The sequence below is a fragment of the Erinaceus europaeus genome, chromosome 5 (genome assembly GCF_950295315.1).
Source record: "Erinaceus europaeus chromosome 5, mEriEur2.1, whole genome shotgun sequence".
In the NCBI taxonomy this organism is placed as follows: domain Eukaryota; kingdom Metazoa; phylum Chordata; class Mammalia; order Eulipotyphla; family Erinaceidae; genus Erinaceus; species Erinaceus europaeus.
The window spans coordinates 10,371,940-10,390,476 of record NC_080166.1 but is presented as its reverse complement, the minus strand read 5'-3'; the positions used below and the strand labels follow the sequence as shown (position 1 = coordinate 10,390,476).

Sequence of the window (18,537 nt, the reverse complement as noted above, 5' to 3'; positions counted from 1 at the left end):
CATGTACCAGGGTAATGCCTGGTTCTTTCTCTCTCCTCCTATGTTTCTCATTAATAAATAAATAAAATCTTAAAAAAAAAAGAAAAACATGATCACTAACATTTAAAAAAAAAAAGAAGCTAGTTTACTGAGTTGTTTCCTTAATTCTTTTTAAAAAATATTTTATTTGCGGGGAGTCGGGCTGTAGTGCAGCGGGTTAAGCGCAGGTGGCACAAAGCACAAGGACCGGCATAAGGATCCTGGTTCGAACCCTGGCTCCCCACCTGCAGGGGAGTCGCTTCACAGGCGGTGAAGCAGGTCTGCAGGTGTCTTTCTCTTCTCCTCTCTGTCTTCCCCTCCTCTCTCCATTTCTCTCTGTCCTATCCAACAACGACAACAACAATAATAACTACAACAATAAAACAACAAGGGCAACAAAAGGGAATAAATAAATAAAATAAATATTTTTTAAAAATATTTTATTTGCTTATTTATTTTCCTTTTTGTTGCCCTTCTTGTTTTTATCGTTGTGGATATTGTTAATGTTGTTATTGATGTCATTGTTGTTGGATAGGACAGAGAGAAATGGAGAGAGGAGGGGAAAGAGAGAGGGGGAGAGAAAGACAGACACCTGCAGACTTGCTTCACCGCCTGTAAAGCGACTCCCCTGCAGGTGGGAAGCCGGGGGCTCAAACCGGGATCCTTAAGCTGGTCCTTGCACTTTGTGCCACTTGCACTTAACCTGTTGTGCTACCACCCGACCCCGTTTTTTTTTTTTTAATTGTTACAGATCATAGTGAATGTTACTTATTCTTATTTTCTTGGTGTGTCCCTCATACTTGTTATTTCAATTAGATATTTTATAATCTGGCAAGTAGATGATCTTTTGAAATCAAATCAGAATTTCAATCATGTTAAACTATTATTTGTCTTTAACTTCCTCAGTCTGTCAACAGCTTAGTCTACATAGAATAGTTTTTTTTACATGTCAGTCTATAAAGTATGCAAATTTCATTTTAACTATTTTCTGTGAGCTAACTGAATACCTGAGATATAAGAATATATGCAAAGCAAAAAGATACATCTTGTTTTTACTAATCAGCTGCCTTATTTTAAACTTGTTCAAACAGACTTACTTCAAATTTATTCAGTATTGTGGGAATTTTCATTCTCTGTTTACAGTTGAGGGACCTGTCCATTGCTTATATGCTGGTGACTTTAACTTATCTCTATATCGGAGTCCTGGTTTTTGCTTCATTTCCTTCACCACCGTTATCCAAAGACTGCATCGAACAGGTAAGGCACCGCCCCCTATGTGACCTGTGTGATTTGCTCCCTCATAAACTTGGGATTTGTTTAGTTTCTAGTTCAATCTGAATGGAGAATTTTCTCACACAAAATATTGGGCTATCGGAAAACTCAGAACGTATTTTTTCTATGTAAAAACCACGTCGTAACTTTTCCGACAGCCCCTCAGCATTTTCTAGCTGGGCAGGGCTCACCCTGTAGAGTGCGCATATTATTATGTGCAGAGATCTGGGGTAAGCTCTGGGCTACCACGTGGGAGCATCTGCAGAGGGGAGGACTCGCAAGTGGTGGAGTGCTGCGGTGTCTCTCCTCTAGCTGTCTCTTCCTCTCTTAACTTCCGCTGTCTCACACCCTCCATCTTGAGAAAAGAAAAGAAACAAAACAAAACACCAGGAGAGGTAGAGTTGTTTCAGCCTGATGGTAATAGGATTATTATATCTGAAAAAGAAATAGGGTTAACTAAGACATTGAGAGAATGATGGTGGAGGCATCTTAGGTGACAAAACTTTGGTGCTGAGTGCATTGTGCCATATACCTCCTATAATCTTATAAGCCACTATTAAACCACTAATTTAAAAAAATGGGGGGGAGACAAATAAGCATTTAAGTTGTGTTAATTTGTTCTGTTTACAATGTAAATAAGTATTCTGTTTACAAATGTAAATATTCTTTTTAAAAAATATATTTAATTAACTTATTTTAATGAGGTATACAGAAAGAAAGAAAGATAGAGAGATAGAAAGACCAGAGCAATCCTCAGCTCTGGCTTATGGTGGTCCCTGGATTGAAGCTGGGACTTTGCAGCTTTTTGCATAATTATAATGCTGTGTGTGTGTGTGTGTGTGTGTGTGTGTGTGTGTGTGTTAAAATTCATCTGTGTTTTTAGAGCAAAGTTGAACCATGCAGAGGTGGAATTTAATTAGTATAAAATCTCCCTAATAGCCTGGTTCTGATTAAGATGCCCAATATATTCATGGAATGCTAACTTAATTTGGAGATAAATATAATTGAGCTCTATGGGATTTCTTTTAACAAAATTAGTTCAGTAGGAGTAAAACAGGTGTAATAACCGGAAACTGTTGACAGAAGCATCATGAATGAAAATGATGACAGCTATCTTGACAGAAATCATTATCCCAGAATGGAACACACTTGGCTAAGTTTAATTTATATTGTTTTAATCTTTCACACTCTCAAAAATTATCTAGGACTGGACTGGGGAGATAACATAGTGGTTATCCAAAAGGATTTTGTATCTGAGCCTCCGAGGTCCCTAGTTCAAATTCCTGGTACCACAATAAGTTGAACTGAACTTTGGTGAAAAGAGGAAGAAAAAAAAAAAGATTTAGGACTTGAAAGAACTTTCACTGATGTGGGTTAATAATTATTGGTATTCATATGAGGAATTGAAACTGAACATTTAAAAGTATATTTATTTTAAAAGATAGTTTTGAGTTATGCTGTTGGGATAACTTGAAATGTCCTTCTCTTAATTTCCTTGATTCCAGAAGGTTTTTGGCAACCATATGTTTGCTGAGAAATCCCCTGAAGTGAACAAGCCCAGACAAAACCCACTTCCTTGGGAACAGGCATATCTGTGGTATTTTGAAGGAAAAAAAAATCTGAGTGAATAACTTTCTAAATGCCAAACTAAAATGCAGAAAACAATCATGAAAAGAAATAGAAATATATTATTTTCTATTTAGTGATTAACTACAAATAATAGTGACATTACATCATAATATATTTTTATCTCATTGTCTAATTTTGGAAAGTATTGTAAAGCTTCAAAGGAGGGGGCGTTGGGCAGTAGCACAGTGGGTTAAGCGCACATGGCTCTAAGAACAAGGACCAGATTAAGGATCCTGGTTCAAGCCCTGGGCTCCCCACCTGCGGTGGGTCGTTTCACAAGCGGTGAAGCAGGTCTGCAGGAGTCTGTCTTTCTCTCCCCCTCTCTGTCTTCCCCTCCTCTCTCCATTTCTCTCTGTCCTATCCAGTAACAACGACAATAATAATAATAACAATGACGATGATAAACAGCAAGGGCAACAAGAGGGAAAATGGCCTCCAGGAGCAGTGGATTCACAGTTCAGGCACTGGGCCCCAGCAATAACCCTGGAGGCAAAATAAAGCTTCAAAGGAAGAAAAGCAAGAAAGTTGTATTGAAGACCAAATAACATTGAGTTAAATTAGCTATTTAATACTGGAGAGGTTGTGGGGTCAAAGGAACCCTCCTGCACTGCTGGTGGGAATGTCAATTGGTCCAACCTCTGTGGAGAACAGTCTGGAAAACTCTCAGAAGGCTAGAAATGGACCTACCCTATGATCCTGCAATTCCTCTTCTGGGGATATATCCTAAGGAACCCAACACATCCATCCAAAAAGATCTGTGTACACGTGTTCTTAGCAGCACAATTTGTAATAGCTAAAACCTGGAAGCAACCCAGGTGTCCAACAACAGATGAGTGGCTGAACAAGTTGTAGTATATATACACAATGGAATACTACTCAGCTATAAAAAATGGTGACTTCGGCAGTCTGGTGGTAGTTCAGCATGTTAAGCGCACGTGGCGCCAAGTGCAAGGACCCGTGTAAGGATCCTGGTTTGAGCCCCCGGCTTCCCAGCTGCAGGAGAGTCGCTTCACAGGCGTTGAAACTGGTCTGCAGGTGTCTATCTTTCTCTCCCTCTCTCTGTCTTCCCCTTCTCTCTCCACTTCTCTCTGTCCTATCCAACAACAACAATAATAACTACAACAAGGGCAGCAAAAAGGGAATAAATATATTTCAAAACAAAATGGTGACTTCACCATTTTCAGCCGATCTTGGATAGACCTTGAAAAATTCATGTTGAGTGAAATAAGTCAGAAACAGAAGGATGAATAGGGGATGATCTCACTATCAGGCAGAAGTTGAAAAACAAGATCAGAAGAGAAAACACAAGTGGAACCTGAACTGAAATTGTCATATTGCACTAAAGTAAAATACTCTGAGGTGGGTTGGAGGGAGAATACAGATCCAAAAAAGGATGACAGAGGACCTAGTGGGGGTTGTATTGTTATAGGGAAAACTGGAAAATGTTATGCATGTACAGACTATTGTATTTACTTTCCAGTGTAAAATATTAATTCCCCAATACAGAAATTTTTTTAAAAAATAGCTATTTAAATATATCAGAGCAAATTCATGCTGGAGCCTTATAAAGTAGTGTTTGTCAAATTCTGTGAGGGAGAAACAAAACAAAACAAAAAAGCAAGGTTTCTTTTGCTGTTTTTTTGTCAAGTCAATTCCAATCCAATACTTTTGCAAAATAGAATGAAAATGTGGCAATGGTCAGATTTCCATGAAAGTTTCCAACCACTTCCAACTTCTGTAGCCAATTACCTCATTATCGTTGGCAATCTGTGAGAGGGCACCCGTCCGCAAACCGCAGTTTGACTAGATGGAACCTCTCTTCGAGGTGAGCAAAAGACGTTCCACTTTATAGCTTTGGTATATATTACATTTAATTGTGAACATTATTTCATTATCTTTCTTGGATTAGAATTTTTTGGACAACTTTCCTAGCAGTGACATCCTGTCCTTCATTGCAAGGATATTCCTGCTGTTCCAGATGATGACTGTGTACCCTCTCCTGGGCTACTTGGCTCGGGTCCAGCTGCTGGGTCATATCTTCGGTGACAGTTATCCTAGGTAAGGGCTCTTCTCTTGACCAGCAAGATGTGCCAAGTGACAAATGCCTGTGCAAATAGATGAGCTTAAAATGTGACTGATCCTTTTGCCTAATGAAAGTCGCTAAAGATAGATCATTCTAGTTCTTTTTCCCAGAAGAGCTGTAAAAAATAGAAGCCACTCCCTTGTCAAGAATAATTTAAAAGTAATTCCCTCTAGTTCAGTGTTATTGGCAATGACACCAGTTTTCTTACAATTTAGCTGTTATGAATTACATACTACCGATAAGTTAATGATATATACCTTGTTACCAATGTATGCTAAACAACTTATTTTAATTACTGGCTATTGATCTTATATTTTTGTTTCTTTTAGAAATGTGTTTCATTTACTTAGTGAATATATATTTAGCTGTCATGTGTTGTTTACATACAAGACAAGTGTTTAGAATTTAAGGTGAAATAAATGCATAAGGAGGAGTGTTATGGTCTTTTGAACATCTATTTAAGGAGTGGGGAGGCAGCATAATTGTAATGCAAAAAGACTTTCATGCCTCAGGGTCTGAGATCCCAGGTTCAGTCCCCAGCTAATACTACCATATGCCAGAGTGGAACAGTGCTCTAATTTCTCTCAATGTCTTTCTCTCTGAACGTCTTTGTCATAAAAATAAAAATAAGTAGAATATTTGTAGGGGTTGGGCGGTAGCGCCGCTGGGTAAGTGCACATGGTGGGAAGGGCAAGGACCGGCTTAAGGATCCTGGTTCCAGCCCCCGGCTCCCCACCTGCAGGGGGATCCCTTCACAAGTAGTGAGGCAGGTCTGCAGGTGTCTGTCTTTCTCTCCCCCTCTCTGGCTTCCCCTCCTCCCTCCATTTCTCTCTGTCCTATCCAACAACAACGACATCAATGACATCAATAATAACCACAACAACGATAAAAAAAAAAAACACAAGGGCAACAAAAGGGATAAAATACAGCCTCCAGGAGCAGTGGACTCGTGGTGCAGGCACCAAGCCCCAGCAATAAAACCTGGAGGCAAAAAAATAAAGAATAATAATAACAAAATAAAAAATAAATGGAAAATTTGTTCAAAAATAGTCACTCTCACCCATAAACAATTTCCATTTATGATCTTAGATACCTAAATAGCTCATTTTTTTTTCTTTTTAGAGTTTTTCTTATTTGTTTGTCTTTATTATTAACATGAGATGGGGAAAAGAATGAGAGCATCACTTTGGCATATGTGGTGCCAGAGATTGAACTTGGGACCGTACTACTATTCCTTATTAAATATTCATTTATATTTTCTTTAATTTTATTTTATTTTTAAATATTTATTTTTCCCTTTTGTTGCCCTTGTTGTTTTTTTTATTGTTGTAGTTATTGTTGTTGTTGGATAGGACAGAGAGAAATGGAGAGAGGAGGGGAAGACAGAGAGGGGGAGAGAAAGATAGACACCTGCAGACCTGCTTCACCGCCTGTGAAGCGACTCCCCTGCAGGTGGGGAGCCGGGGTTCGAACCGGGATCCTTATGCCAGTCCTTGTGCTTTGTGCCACCTGCGCTTAGCCCACTGCGCTACAGCCCGACTCCCATTTTCTTTAGTTTTAATCAGACCACTGACTTATGATGGTGCTGGGGACTGAGCCTGGGACCTTGGAGCCTGTGTTGTAAGAATTTGTTTACATAACCAATATGTAGTCTCCTCTCCCTGGGACCACATTCTTTTTTTATATAAATCTTTATTTAATTAATCTATTTATTTATTTATTGCCAGAGCACTGCTCAGCTCTGGCTTATGGTAGTGTAGGTGATTGAACCTGGGACTATGGAGCCTCAGGCATGAGAGTCTATTTTGCATAACCATTATGCTATCTACCCCCACCCCAATACCCTGTTCTCTGTGCCTCCTCCCAGACCACATGAGCGCCTATTCTTATTGTGCCTCCTCCCAGACCACATGAGCGCCTATTCTTATTTTTATTATAGAGTCATTCTAGCAAGCAGTACCTAGTACTAGTCCTAACATACATAGTTTATTAAGAATAAGTTATCTTAAGTGAAGAGAAGTTTTAGATAAGATGTGGAATTGCATTTTTAGTAACTAAACAGGTAGTCATAGTTCTTGTGGGAAAGGATCTGATGCGATGCCATCTATCCCTGTGTTAAATAAAGTTACATGTAATATTGTTTTAGAAATATTTTTAAAGTAAAAATCAAGCATGACCAGGTCATTGTCACTGGAATCAGTAGCAGCTAGCAGTCTTGCACTTATGTAGATTAGATTTTAGTAAGAGTCCTATAGCGTTTATACCCTGTGCTGCGTTCACAGTCACCAGAATAAAATAAATATGGTGAAGTCATAGATGGGAAAAAAAAACCCAGGTAAATATATCAGCCCTGTTTTCTGTCTTATTTTTGCTGAATGGTGGCTGTCTAGCGTCTCCCTTTATATTCATATTTGCTTTGCCTCCCCTGTCACAAAGAGCACACTATAATTTCTCCTACAATCTCAAGTATTCTATAGACTGCATGCTTTGGAATGTATTCTTTTTGTCCTCCAGGATCCCTTTATATGCTTAAAGCTTATTTGAGGACCCCTAGAAACTCATTTGCGTTATGCATTCCAACATTTAATATGTAAAAAATTAAATTTTTCTTTAGAAGCAGTAATAAAACCACTATGTGTTAATATGAATTTAAAAATATTTAATATAAATTTTAAAAATTCCCTCAACAGATTTGCTTTGTATTTCCAAACTCCTTCATGTTTGATTTACTAATAGCTAATTAGGTCTTCCTATCTTCTGAAGTTAATTTGTCATAATATGTTGTTTCTGTTTAAATACACAAAGACCATGTGCTCTCATACAGGTATGTAGTTAGCAGCAGGAGTACTTCTTGGGAGCAGTGATGACTTGTAACACTTTTAGTACCCTTCTCAGGCAATTGTAGACATTCTTCTTTAATTCTATATCAAAGCTTGACAGATGATAGTTTCTTAAAAGTTAGTTGAATCTGAAACTTGTCTACATTAAACTCACTGGTCTGTCTTACATTTTAACTTTTTACCCATGTGTGATTCTGTAACATTATGTTTAGTCATATGGAAAATACTAGTTCAGGCACCAGGGGTAGCACACCTGGCTGAGCACACATGTTACAATGCACAAAGATCTGGGTTCTAGCCCCCAGTCCCCACCTGCAGGGGGAAGCTTTGCTAGTGGGGAAGCTTTGCGAGTGGTGAAGCGGGGCTGCAGGTATCTCTCTTTCTCCTTGTCACCCCCTTCCCTCTCAATTTCTGGCTGTCTCTGTCCAATAAATAAATAAAGAGAATCTTTTAAAAAGAAAGAAAAATATTTTAAAAAGAAAATACTGAATTCTGCAGATCTTTTAAATGTTGACACTTCATTATATAAAATCAAAACCATATTCATTAATAATATCACTGCCAATGTCATTAAATAAGTCTAAATATTGGAAACACTACAATCTCAGTAACATAAGGTCTCCAACTTTTTAATTTTCAGTTGAGAAGCTCAACTTTTATCATTGGCAACACATACTACACTTGTTTTTCTTGAAGTGAAGATGAATGTGATCATCCATCTTTCAAAAAACTGCCCAATACTTAGGTCTGTGTAACTGCAGTTTGTTTGCCTAAGTAGCATAGCATTCTTTGGAAGAAAACAGGTTACCTCTTAGCTCAGTTGCATGAATGCCTTCCCTCAGTATGACTATTTGCTATTGTTCAGCCGTGCTTTATTATATGCTTCCTAATAGGTCTCAATGAGCATTAAAAAGATGTGTTACCCAAGCTCAAGACTTAATAGAATTAATAACTTTTACATCCTGATCCAGGCTAGTTTATAATTTTTTAAAAGAGTATTTGGCAGTAAAGAATACAATATACAAAAAAAAAAAAAAAAAAGAATACAATATACATAACACCGGTAAAATTAACCACCTTTATCTCTGCTGAGGAAACAGCATTGTCACCTACCATTGGTTTTGTGAAGTGAGTAATACTTTGTATGATTAGGAAAATAATTTTTACCTCAGGGACTTCCTGAAAGGGTATGAAGAACTCTTTGGGGATTCGTGATTACACTTTGAAAGCCTCTACTCTGGAAAAATACACAGAGTTATTTCCTTTTACAAAAATAACAAAGGCCCAGCTAATCGCTCAGAGCTCTAAAGCAATTTTAATTTTGAAGTTTCTGGAGAAATAGTAAGATCATGAAACCTGAATACTTTTGTAATTCCTCAGAATGTGTGAAAAGAATTTTATGTATTTTTCATTCTCTGTAATCTTTACCTGAGATTAATTAACCTCAGATAATTTGGACTCAAATGGTTGCGTTGATGTGTCAGCGTAGCTTTTGAGAATCATTTTTGGAGAAATGGAGTTCTCTCTTGAGCATCTAATTACATCTACAAAGTTTTTCTTTGTGTCTAAAATTGACCAAGCTTTGAATCATTAACAGCGTTCATGTATGCAATAAGTACTCTTTTCATGGTAAATGCTAGATAGCTTTGATGAATCAAAAACATAAAAACCTGCTCATTTTTTAACCTTAATTTATTTTTCTAATTATAAAGAAAAAATAACTTTTAAAATGTCATGAAATACAGACCATTTGTTAGAGAATGGGGGAGCTAGCATAATGATTATACAAAGAAGCTCTTATGCTTGAGGCTCTGTGGTCTCAAGTTCAGTCTCAACCAGAGCTGAGCAGGACTCTGATGAAAATGAAGATGCAGAAAAGAGGAAATTACCCAAAATGGTAAATTGGTATCAAAATCACTACTGCTCTTTTCAATATATTTCCTTTAGGTATTTTTAATATGTTATATTAAACGAATTGTGACTTTGCCCTAGCATGCTCTATAACTATAGTTATGTCAATAACTTTGTTCATATTTTTGATAATTCAAGTGTTTCAAGTGGGATTATGAGTCAGGATGTGAACTATATACTATTTGTTTTCTCCTAGAAAAATTTTACCTATTGATATAATTGTGCAAAAGGGCCAACGTCATTGTGTCTTCATCAGAACTACATACTGTTGTTACCTTGCCCCTCTTGGGGTTAAATTTAAGAGATTTTCATTTTGAATACGTGAATGATGGATTTTATTGTCATATCAGTAGCCCTAATTTGTGTGTGTGTGTTTTCTCGTCTAAACTCCTAATGTACAGCATTTTCCACGTGCTGATTCTTAACCTGTTTATTGTGGGAGCTGGAGTGATAATGGCCTGTTTCTACCCAAATATAGGAGGAATCATAAGGTAACTATTCTTACATTGGTTGCTGTCCCTTCATAGATTAATCTTATTCTTTAAAAAAATTTGTTATTATCTGTATTTGCTTATTGGATAGAGACAGTTAGAAATTGAGAGGACGGAGTAGACAGAGAGGGAGAGAGACACCTGTAGCACTGCTTCACCACTCGTGAAGCTTTCCCCACACAGGTGGGGGTTGGGGGCTCAGGTCCTTTGCACTGTCACATGTGTGCTCAACCAGATGTGCCACCACCCGGCCACTTAATCTTATTCTTGTGCTTGTTCTTGTTGCTGTCTTAGGGCACTATATGAAACCCTTAGGAATATTTAAAACTGGTAACATTCAAATGTAGTTCCCCAGTATCAAGTCAAGAGCTTACACCTTCCATTTCTGCTCTTCCTGATACTTGAAGCCCCGCTACCTCTTCTCCTGTCTCTTTCTCATAATTTTCCACCGTAATTTTCTCTTTACCCCCTCCCCCCAAGTTATCTTTGAAGTGTAACAGAACTTCTTATAGGTCTGGGAGGTCTTTAGAATATCAAGACGATTTTCTAATTTACTTAATACGTTTCCATTCAAGAACATATTTCAGTGTTAACTGTAACTAGATATTAAGAATTTAGATCCCTAATGACTTTCCCTTAATATCCTTTCTCTAAAATGTGATCATGGTTTGAATAGGTTGGGATAAAATAGTGATCTCCAATTCCCATCTAAATCTGGGCTTTCAGATGATCTGATTCCTTAATCTGCAGATGGTAGAACTGAGTCATTTTTCTGCTAAGGACTTTTACTTAAGAATGTAGCGAGAGGGAGTCGGGCAGTAGCGCAGCGGTCAAGTGCACGTGGCTCGATGAGTAAGGACCGGCGGAAGGATCCCGGTAGGCACCGGAGGCTCCCTACCTGCTGGAAGTCACTTCACAGGCTTCGGTGAAGCAGGTCTGCAGGTGTCTTATCTTTCTCTCCCCCTCTGTCTTCCTCTCTTCTCTCCATTTCTCTCTGTCCTATCCAACAATGACGGCATCAATAACAACAACAATAATAACTATAACACCAATGAAAAACAGCAAGGGCAACAAAAGGGAAAATAAATAAATAAATAAATAAATAGAATTTTAAAAAAGAATGTAGCAAGAAACAAAAAAGGAAGGCTACGAGGCTGAAATTTACGGAATATAGTACATTTATAAGTTTCAGTTAAGCCACATATAGGGAAAGAGAGAAGAAAGCCCTTTGTTAGTCTTGTGCTTTAAGTATTTCTGCTACTGCAATATACTGATAGTTTTTCTATGATACTTATCTGTCCTCATTTTTAAGCAGATGCTAGCAGTCCTTCAAGAACTCGGAATGTCTAATTAGTTTACAAAAGATCAAAGATAGGAAATATGTCTGCAGATGTTTCTGAGGTACTAGCAGCAACAACTGAAACACAGAAACTTAAAGATTCGGAGATATGAGAGATGAATAAAAACTCCTTGCCAAACAGATGCTCGAAAGATGAGCAGGAAATGATATTTTATATTAACTTGGCAAGTAAAAAAAAAAGTTTTAAATTCAAATGTTTTCTGTTAACAATAAATGATTCAAAATGCCTCCTCCCCCCTTTTTTTTTCCTTCAGTCTCAGACTAAGGAGGGTTAAAATATTACCTTAATTATTAGTCAGGAAGAGCAAAATTCAAGATGAATATTGACCTGAAAAGCTTTTGTCTTACAGATACTCAGGAGCAGCCTGTGGCCTGGCCTTTGTCTTCATTTACCCATCCCTCATCTATATAATTTCTCTCTACCAAGAAGAGCGCCTGACGTGGCCTAAATTATTATTTCATGTTTTCATCATCCTTTTGGGCCTGGGTAACTTGATTGTTCAGTTTTTTATGTAAAATGCTCAACTAACTGTCTTCTCAAAATCTTTCATGATTGTCTTTTCTGAGTAGAAATGTATGCCTTCAAGGGGAAAAAAAAAAAAAACATACTGAGTTTTGCTTTTAGAGATATTGGGTGGGTAGGTTTATTTTGGCTGTCATAAAAATTCTCAGGGTATCATGGCAATTATTGCCAAATTCTATTTCAATTTTTTGATTTTTTTTTGTTGTTTTTTTTTTTTACTTGTTAGAATATGTCTGCCATTTGCCCAGACTTTTACTGTCTGGGACAGTAAACCAAATACCTCATTTGTAAAAAAATAATAATAAAATAAGTCTCCATGATGTCAGTGTTAATAGAATGCTTAGTTGTACCCTAAGTTAACCTTGCACATGAAACTTAGGTGAAGTATTAATAAATGAACTCTAGGAGAGTGTTGTTGCTTTATGGTTCCTCCTTTGTTTATAATCCAGTGACTTGGGTCATGAAACTGTCTTTTCTCCAGCCAGATTTTACACAGAAACAAGGATAGTTGTCCCCATAAACTGGTGGGGGAAAGAGAGATAAGCGCCTCCAGCTTTTTCAGTCCCTGTTCATTGCGCAAGATGTAACAGCAGGACCAGTTGGGCAGAGTGTAGGACACATGGCAGAGAGGCACATGTGAGGTCCTGCAGGGGAGGACAGGAATAGAGAAGGAGCCAGGAAGAATGAGGCCTCCTCTCCCAGTGTGTGTTCTGGGCTGTGAAAGTGTTTTCTTTACCAGAGGAGGTTAATTCTGCTTGAGGCATGTCCCCCCAAAGTAGACGTCCCTCTTCTTCCGTAACTGGCAAGGTAGAAAGTTAAAGCCCGTAAGAGAAACTCCTGGCATTTGAGAAAAGGATTGGGAAATCTGAATTCTTGCAATTAACACATTTTCTCTTTCAAACTAAAAGCTAAAACAGCATTCAAGTCCATGTTTTCCATGTAAGATAGTCTTTCTATTCAGCTGAAAAATTAGATATCTCTAATTTTAGGCAAATGTTAAGAAAAAAAAGTGTGTTAACACACATGCCACATCCCAGGAAAATGTGTAGGTTTGGTTATTGGCTTTCTTTCTTCCTTTTTAATAAGACTTTATTCATTTGTTCATGAAGAAGAGAGGGGGAGATAAATAGAGAAAGAACCAGACACATCACTCTGTTGCATGTGCTGCTAGGGATTGAACTCAGGACCTCACACTTGAGAGTCCAGTGCTTCATCCACTGTGCCACCTCCCAGACCACGGTTATTGACTTTCTTTGAGAAAGATAGCCTTTGAAAAGTTGTAAAGAGGCCCATATTCCAGACTAGCTGTGACTTCTTTCAGCAAAACTTTATTTCCAGTCCACTACCCTAAACCTATATTAGCATTTTTAAAGAGAATCTCTCTAGACAAGTTATCAAGCAGACACAGAAGTGTAGAGGTAGTAACTATAAGACTTTTCTCAGGGCCGGGTGGTGGTGCACTTGGTCGAATGCACATGTTACAATGTGCAAGGACTGGAGTTCAAGCCCCCAGTCCCCACCTGCAGAGGGGAAGCTTCACAAGGGGTGAAATAGAGCTACAGGTGTCTCTATTTCTCTATCTCCCCCTTCCCTCTCAATTTCAGGCTGTCTCTTTCCAATAAGTAAAGATAATAAAAAATAAACATTTAATTAAAAAAAACATTTTTCAAGAAACATTTTTCTCTATTTACTTCACCTACCACCCTCTTTTTGCCACCAGAATGTTTTTTAATTTTTTTTATATTTATCTATTCCCTTTTGTTGCCCTTGTTGTTTTATTGTTGTAGTTATTATTGATGTTGTTGTTGTTGGATAGGACAGAGAGAAATGGAGAGAGGAGGGGAAGACAGAGAGGGGGAAAGACAGACACCTGCAGACCTGCTTCACCACCTGTGAAGTGACTCCCCTGCAGGTGGGGAGCTGGGGGCTCAAAAATCCTTACGTGGGTCCTTGCGCTTTGTGCCACCTGCGCTTAACCCACTGAGCTGCTGCCCACCCCCCCACCCCCACCAGAATTTTTTAAAGTCACCCTCAAGGGAGTCGGGCTGTAGTGCAGTGGGTTAAGCGCACATGGCACAAAAGCACAAAGGACTGGTGGTGTAAGGATTCCGGTTTGAATCCCCGTCTCCCCACCTGCAGGGGAGTAGCTTCACAAGCAGTGAAGCAGGTCTGCAGGTGTCTGTCTTTCTCTCCCCCTCTCTGTCTTCTCCTCCTCTCTCCATTTCTCTCCGTCTTATTCAACAACAATGACATCAATAATAACTACAACAATAAAACAACAAGGACAACAAAAGGGAATAATGTGCAATAATAAATAATTTTTGAAAAAACTTAAAATACAGCCTTTTGAAGTTAGTCCTATGTTTCAATAAAGACAGTCTTGAAATTTTTAGTAGGAATTGGGGTGATAGCATAATGGTTATGTAAACAGGCTTTCATGTCTGAGTTCCTAGGCTCGATCCCCCACACCACCATAAGCCACAATTTAGCAGTGCTCTGATAAAATAAATAAATACAAATTAATTAAATTAATTAATTAAAAAATTAGCATTGGGGGCTGGGTGGTGGCACACCTGGTTGAGCACAGTGCACAAAGACGCAGATTTGAGCCCCCGGTCCCCACCTGCAGAGGGAAAACTTCACAAGTGGTGAAGCAGGGCTGCGGTGTCTTTCTGTCTTTCTCCTTCTCTATCACCCCCTTCACTCTTGATTTCTGGCTATACCTATCCAATAAGTAAGACAATACAGATAAAATTAGCATTAATTGCCGGTAGAAGTTAACTCAAAAATTCTGTGCTAAATGTCTGAAGGTATGTCATAGCCTCTGTTAGAAGTATAGTAAATGAAGACAGTCTTTCTCTTGGTGGGAAACCCTACATCTGTATGACTTGAGAGTCTTACTCATTTAGAGATCAAGAAATTAAAAGCCAGAGAGCACCTTGAGAGACTTTCTAGACTGAGCCTCTGTTTATTTCATTACCTCCCTTGTCTTTTAAAAACTTGAGAGTTTTCACTGTCTAATAATGTACTTGAAGGTTTTTAATGACTTGATGTTTTTTGGTCAAAGCAAATACAACAGTGAATGCATTCTTTGCTACACTAGAATCAATTAAGTTACTTGCTTTTTTCTTTTCCTTGAAATATTAGGACTTCAAAATATTACAGTCTTGCTGAATGAATTCTCTTCTTAGGCTCCCCCTCCTCCCATGAAACCAACTTTGCCCTGTCACTAACAAATTAAATCAGAAAACTCCTTGAGTGTGGTGTCCAGACTCACACATTAGGATGGTGATATGAGCTCATGCAGGTCACGTTACAATTAATTTTAGACTTTCTCTCTACTGTCACCTCTTTAGATGTTCTGATTAAATTTCTTTCCCTTTTGTCCATGATGCGGTTAGCTTTGATTTATTTTGAATTTGGTTTATGTAATACACAACTGGAAATGTTAAAAAAAAAAAAAAAAAGACTAATGAGTATTTAGAGAAGCCTTCCTTCAAAAGCCTCATGGATGACTATGTACCCTGCTAATACAGACTCATGAAGGTCTGGAAAATGTCTTTTGACATGTAATACCTGTGGATGAACCATCACACTTCAGAATGTCTTTGAGTAAGTAATAAGCCTAGCCTCAAGAAGAGACATTTTCTTTGAGAGGAGAGATACCTGCAGCCCTGCTTCACCACTCGTAAAGCTTTCCCCCTGCAGGTGGGGACCAGGGGCTTGATCCCAGGTCCTTGTGCGCTGTAGTGTGTGCACTTAACCAGGTGCGCCACCGCCTGGCCCCTGCAAAAGAATTACTTCTTATTAGGAGAATTTTTTTGTCAATGTCGATTTCCACAAATAATTGAGTAAACTATAGTATTAAATGCTTTGGAGGAGGTAAAAGTGTGTCACTGATAACCTAAAAGAACTTTTTTTTCTCTCTGTTGGGAGATTAATGGTTTACAGTCGACAGTAAAATACAGTAGTTGGTCCATGTGTCACATTTCTCAGTCTTCCATATAACACTCTAACCCCCCACCTAGGTCCTCCTCTGCCATCACGCTCCAGGACCTCCAGAACACTCCCCCGCACCCCAGAGTACTCTGGTGCAATACACCAAACCCAGTCCAAGTTCTGCTTTGTGTTTTCCCTTCTGTTCTCCTAAAAGAACTTTTAATTTTGTAAAGGAACTGTGTATGTGGCTGTCTAGAATACAAGAACTATTAGAGGAAGAGAAACAGCAGATCTCTGCCAATTGAGATCCTCAGGGAGGGCCAATAAGTTGAGTGGTAAAGAAGCAAGAACCCATATTTTCAGGCTCCACTTAATAGCTGTGCAAAGTTTAGTTGTTTAAAACATCCACTGTCAAAAGGGATCATATTAAGTGTAATTGCTTTTTGTTTTGGCAGGTTTTCAGTAAAACAAGTTTTATGAGAACCGTTTAACTATTTATGTATAGCATTTAATGTTTTCTTTACTTTTAATTCTAGACACCGCCTTATTCTCTTTTGTGAATATTGGGCAGTAAATCACAGTTGGCTAGCTTAAAATAGTCACATTTGGGGAAATAAAAAAAGAAAGGTTCTGTAAAAATTTCAGAGAGCTGGAGTACCTAACTCAGCAATTCAAATGTCTGAGCTCACTGATAAGAGCAGAAAGTATTGATGTGGTATATTTTCTTTATAAAGCTCTGACATACTGACTTTAGAATCTGCTGCTAGTGGTTTGTTTTCCCTTCCCAATTTGAATGTTCAAAACGACATCCAAATCTAGTTGACACCTAAACAATAGAACGTTGCATTGCTCTGTGATCCCAAGTGAAATGCACACAAGCAGCCTGGCTGGCCCCAGTTTCACAGTCCACTGCATACTGCACTTCAGACTGTGTAAACACAAATTTCGAAACAGCTCTTACGGGAATCTCATAACCTAAACAGTATTCTCTGAAATGTAATTTGTTGTCTTTTTTTTTATATAAGAGGAGAAATTAAATCAAATATTTTGCAGAAAAACAACTTCGGGTTCATATTTGATTGAATTTTGTCGGGAAATGCTGTTGTATTCTGACCCCAGGGCAGAAAGCTGAGTCCATCTTTTGCAAGGTCAAACTTCTCAAGTGACTTTCACATGTGTCACATTAAGCGACTGACTCATCGCTCACATCAAGCCCCTTGGAGCCCTTCCCCTAGTGCCCCGCACTTTGAGAACACATGTGTGTGCTTCTTTAACTGAAACCTAAATTGCTCTTCTGTTTTGGACAACAAACTGTCACTATATCTCCCTCTAAAAACATTTCAGAATAAATGTGACACTTCAGATAAGTGTAAGCAGCTTTTGGCAAAGAGCTTGGTATCAGAATCTCCCAAAACCACGTAAGACAAGGAAAGAGCTCGAAGTTTCTGCCTTCTTGTAGTCCAAGTCCTGATTTTCCCCACGACATTCTTCCATATTCCCCAATTCTTTCACAGAGATCAGATAAGGCCAGCTCTTGTTCAGAAGAGTAAAAACTTCTCCATTCATCTTATTTCTTATCCCATGCCATAAGATACAGTATTGGCTTAGACATTGGCAAAAGAGCTCTCTCCAGATCTTTCCTCCATGAACTCTCAGTCCTACTGATGTAATTCTGTTTGGTCATAGCAGGCACGTGATAGCAATGTGTTTAGTTCATGAGTGAATGAGGTAGTATTCTAATCTTAATGGAAAATAAGTTATTGTTCTTCTAAGATTCTATTCCAACTCCCCTTCCCCAAATCAAAAGCAAATTGGTTCAGTCAGTTCAGAATTGATCTCTCAATCCATACTTAAGTGACTCCCAGTTCCAAGATTCTGTACTTAGCAAGGAGCAAACAGCAGTGAACTAAATGTGACCTTGACTATTCAGCATCCTGGACCCATCCTGCCAAACACCACAGCTGGTCATTTTCCTGAGATACCAGTGAAATGATAGACTTTGACACTGTCTCTGTTGAGTGCTGTGATGGGACATCGTACACATGTTTTTGAAGAACTGTGTATGAGATAGTGATACAGTAAATGTGGTTCTGTAAAACTAACATGGTTTACTAAGTTAAAGCATTTTTAAATTGAAGGGTAATGATAATCACCAAAGAAAATTATGTCAAAATGTGGACAAAACCTAGGAGGGACCTCAGAATGAACATTAGTAACTTGTTTAGGGGAGAGAATTCTAGGGAACTAATTTATGCTGTTAGTTCATCATTTGCATGACAACTTTTTACTAGGACGTCCAGAAGTCATGAAAAAAGAATTACATTTATACTTAGCCCAAGAAATAAAGGAGTAACCTACAAAGATCCTTTGGAGTGGTGAGAGAAACTGTTTTTTACAAGGATAGATCCAGGTTTTGTTAGGTCTGAAGCATATGTCATTTGGGATGTCCTACTACAATACAATAATAATAA

General features: G+C 38.3%; 1 protein-coding gene across 9 annotated transcripts in view; it reads left to right on the top strand.

The window, feature by feature from the left end:
• SLC38A9 (solute carrier family 38 member 9) overlaps positions 1 to 12,536 on the top strand; it is a 78,738-nt gene extending 66,202 nt beyond the window's left edge. For 8 of the 9 annotated variants that reach the window (XM_060191049.1, XM_007518883.3, XM_060191043.1 and 5 more), the window contains 4 exons: positions 1,162 to 1,275; positions 4,829 to 4,977; positions 10,155 to 10,244; positions 11,955 to 12,536. In XM_060191049.1, coding sequence (XP_060047032.1) covers positions 1,162 to 1,275; positions 4,829 to 4,977; positions 10,155 to 10,244; positions 11,955 to 12,120 — 519 coding nt within the window. In that variant the 3' untranslated portion in view covers positions 12,121 to 12,536. The remainder of the gene's footprint in view (positions 1 to 1,161; positions 1,276 to 4,828; positions 4,978 to 10,154; positions 10,245 to 11,954) is intronic. The other variant, XM_060191048.1, reaches the window with a different exon arrangement.
• The last annotated feature ends 6,001 nt before the right edge of the window (positions 12,537 to 18,537 follow it).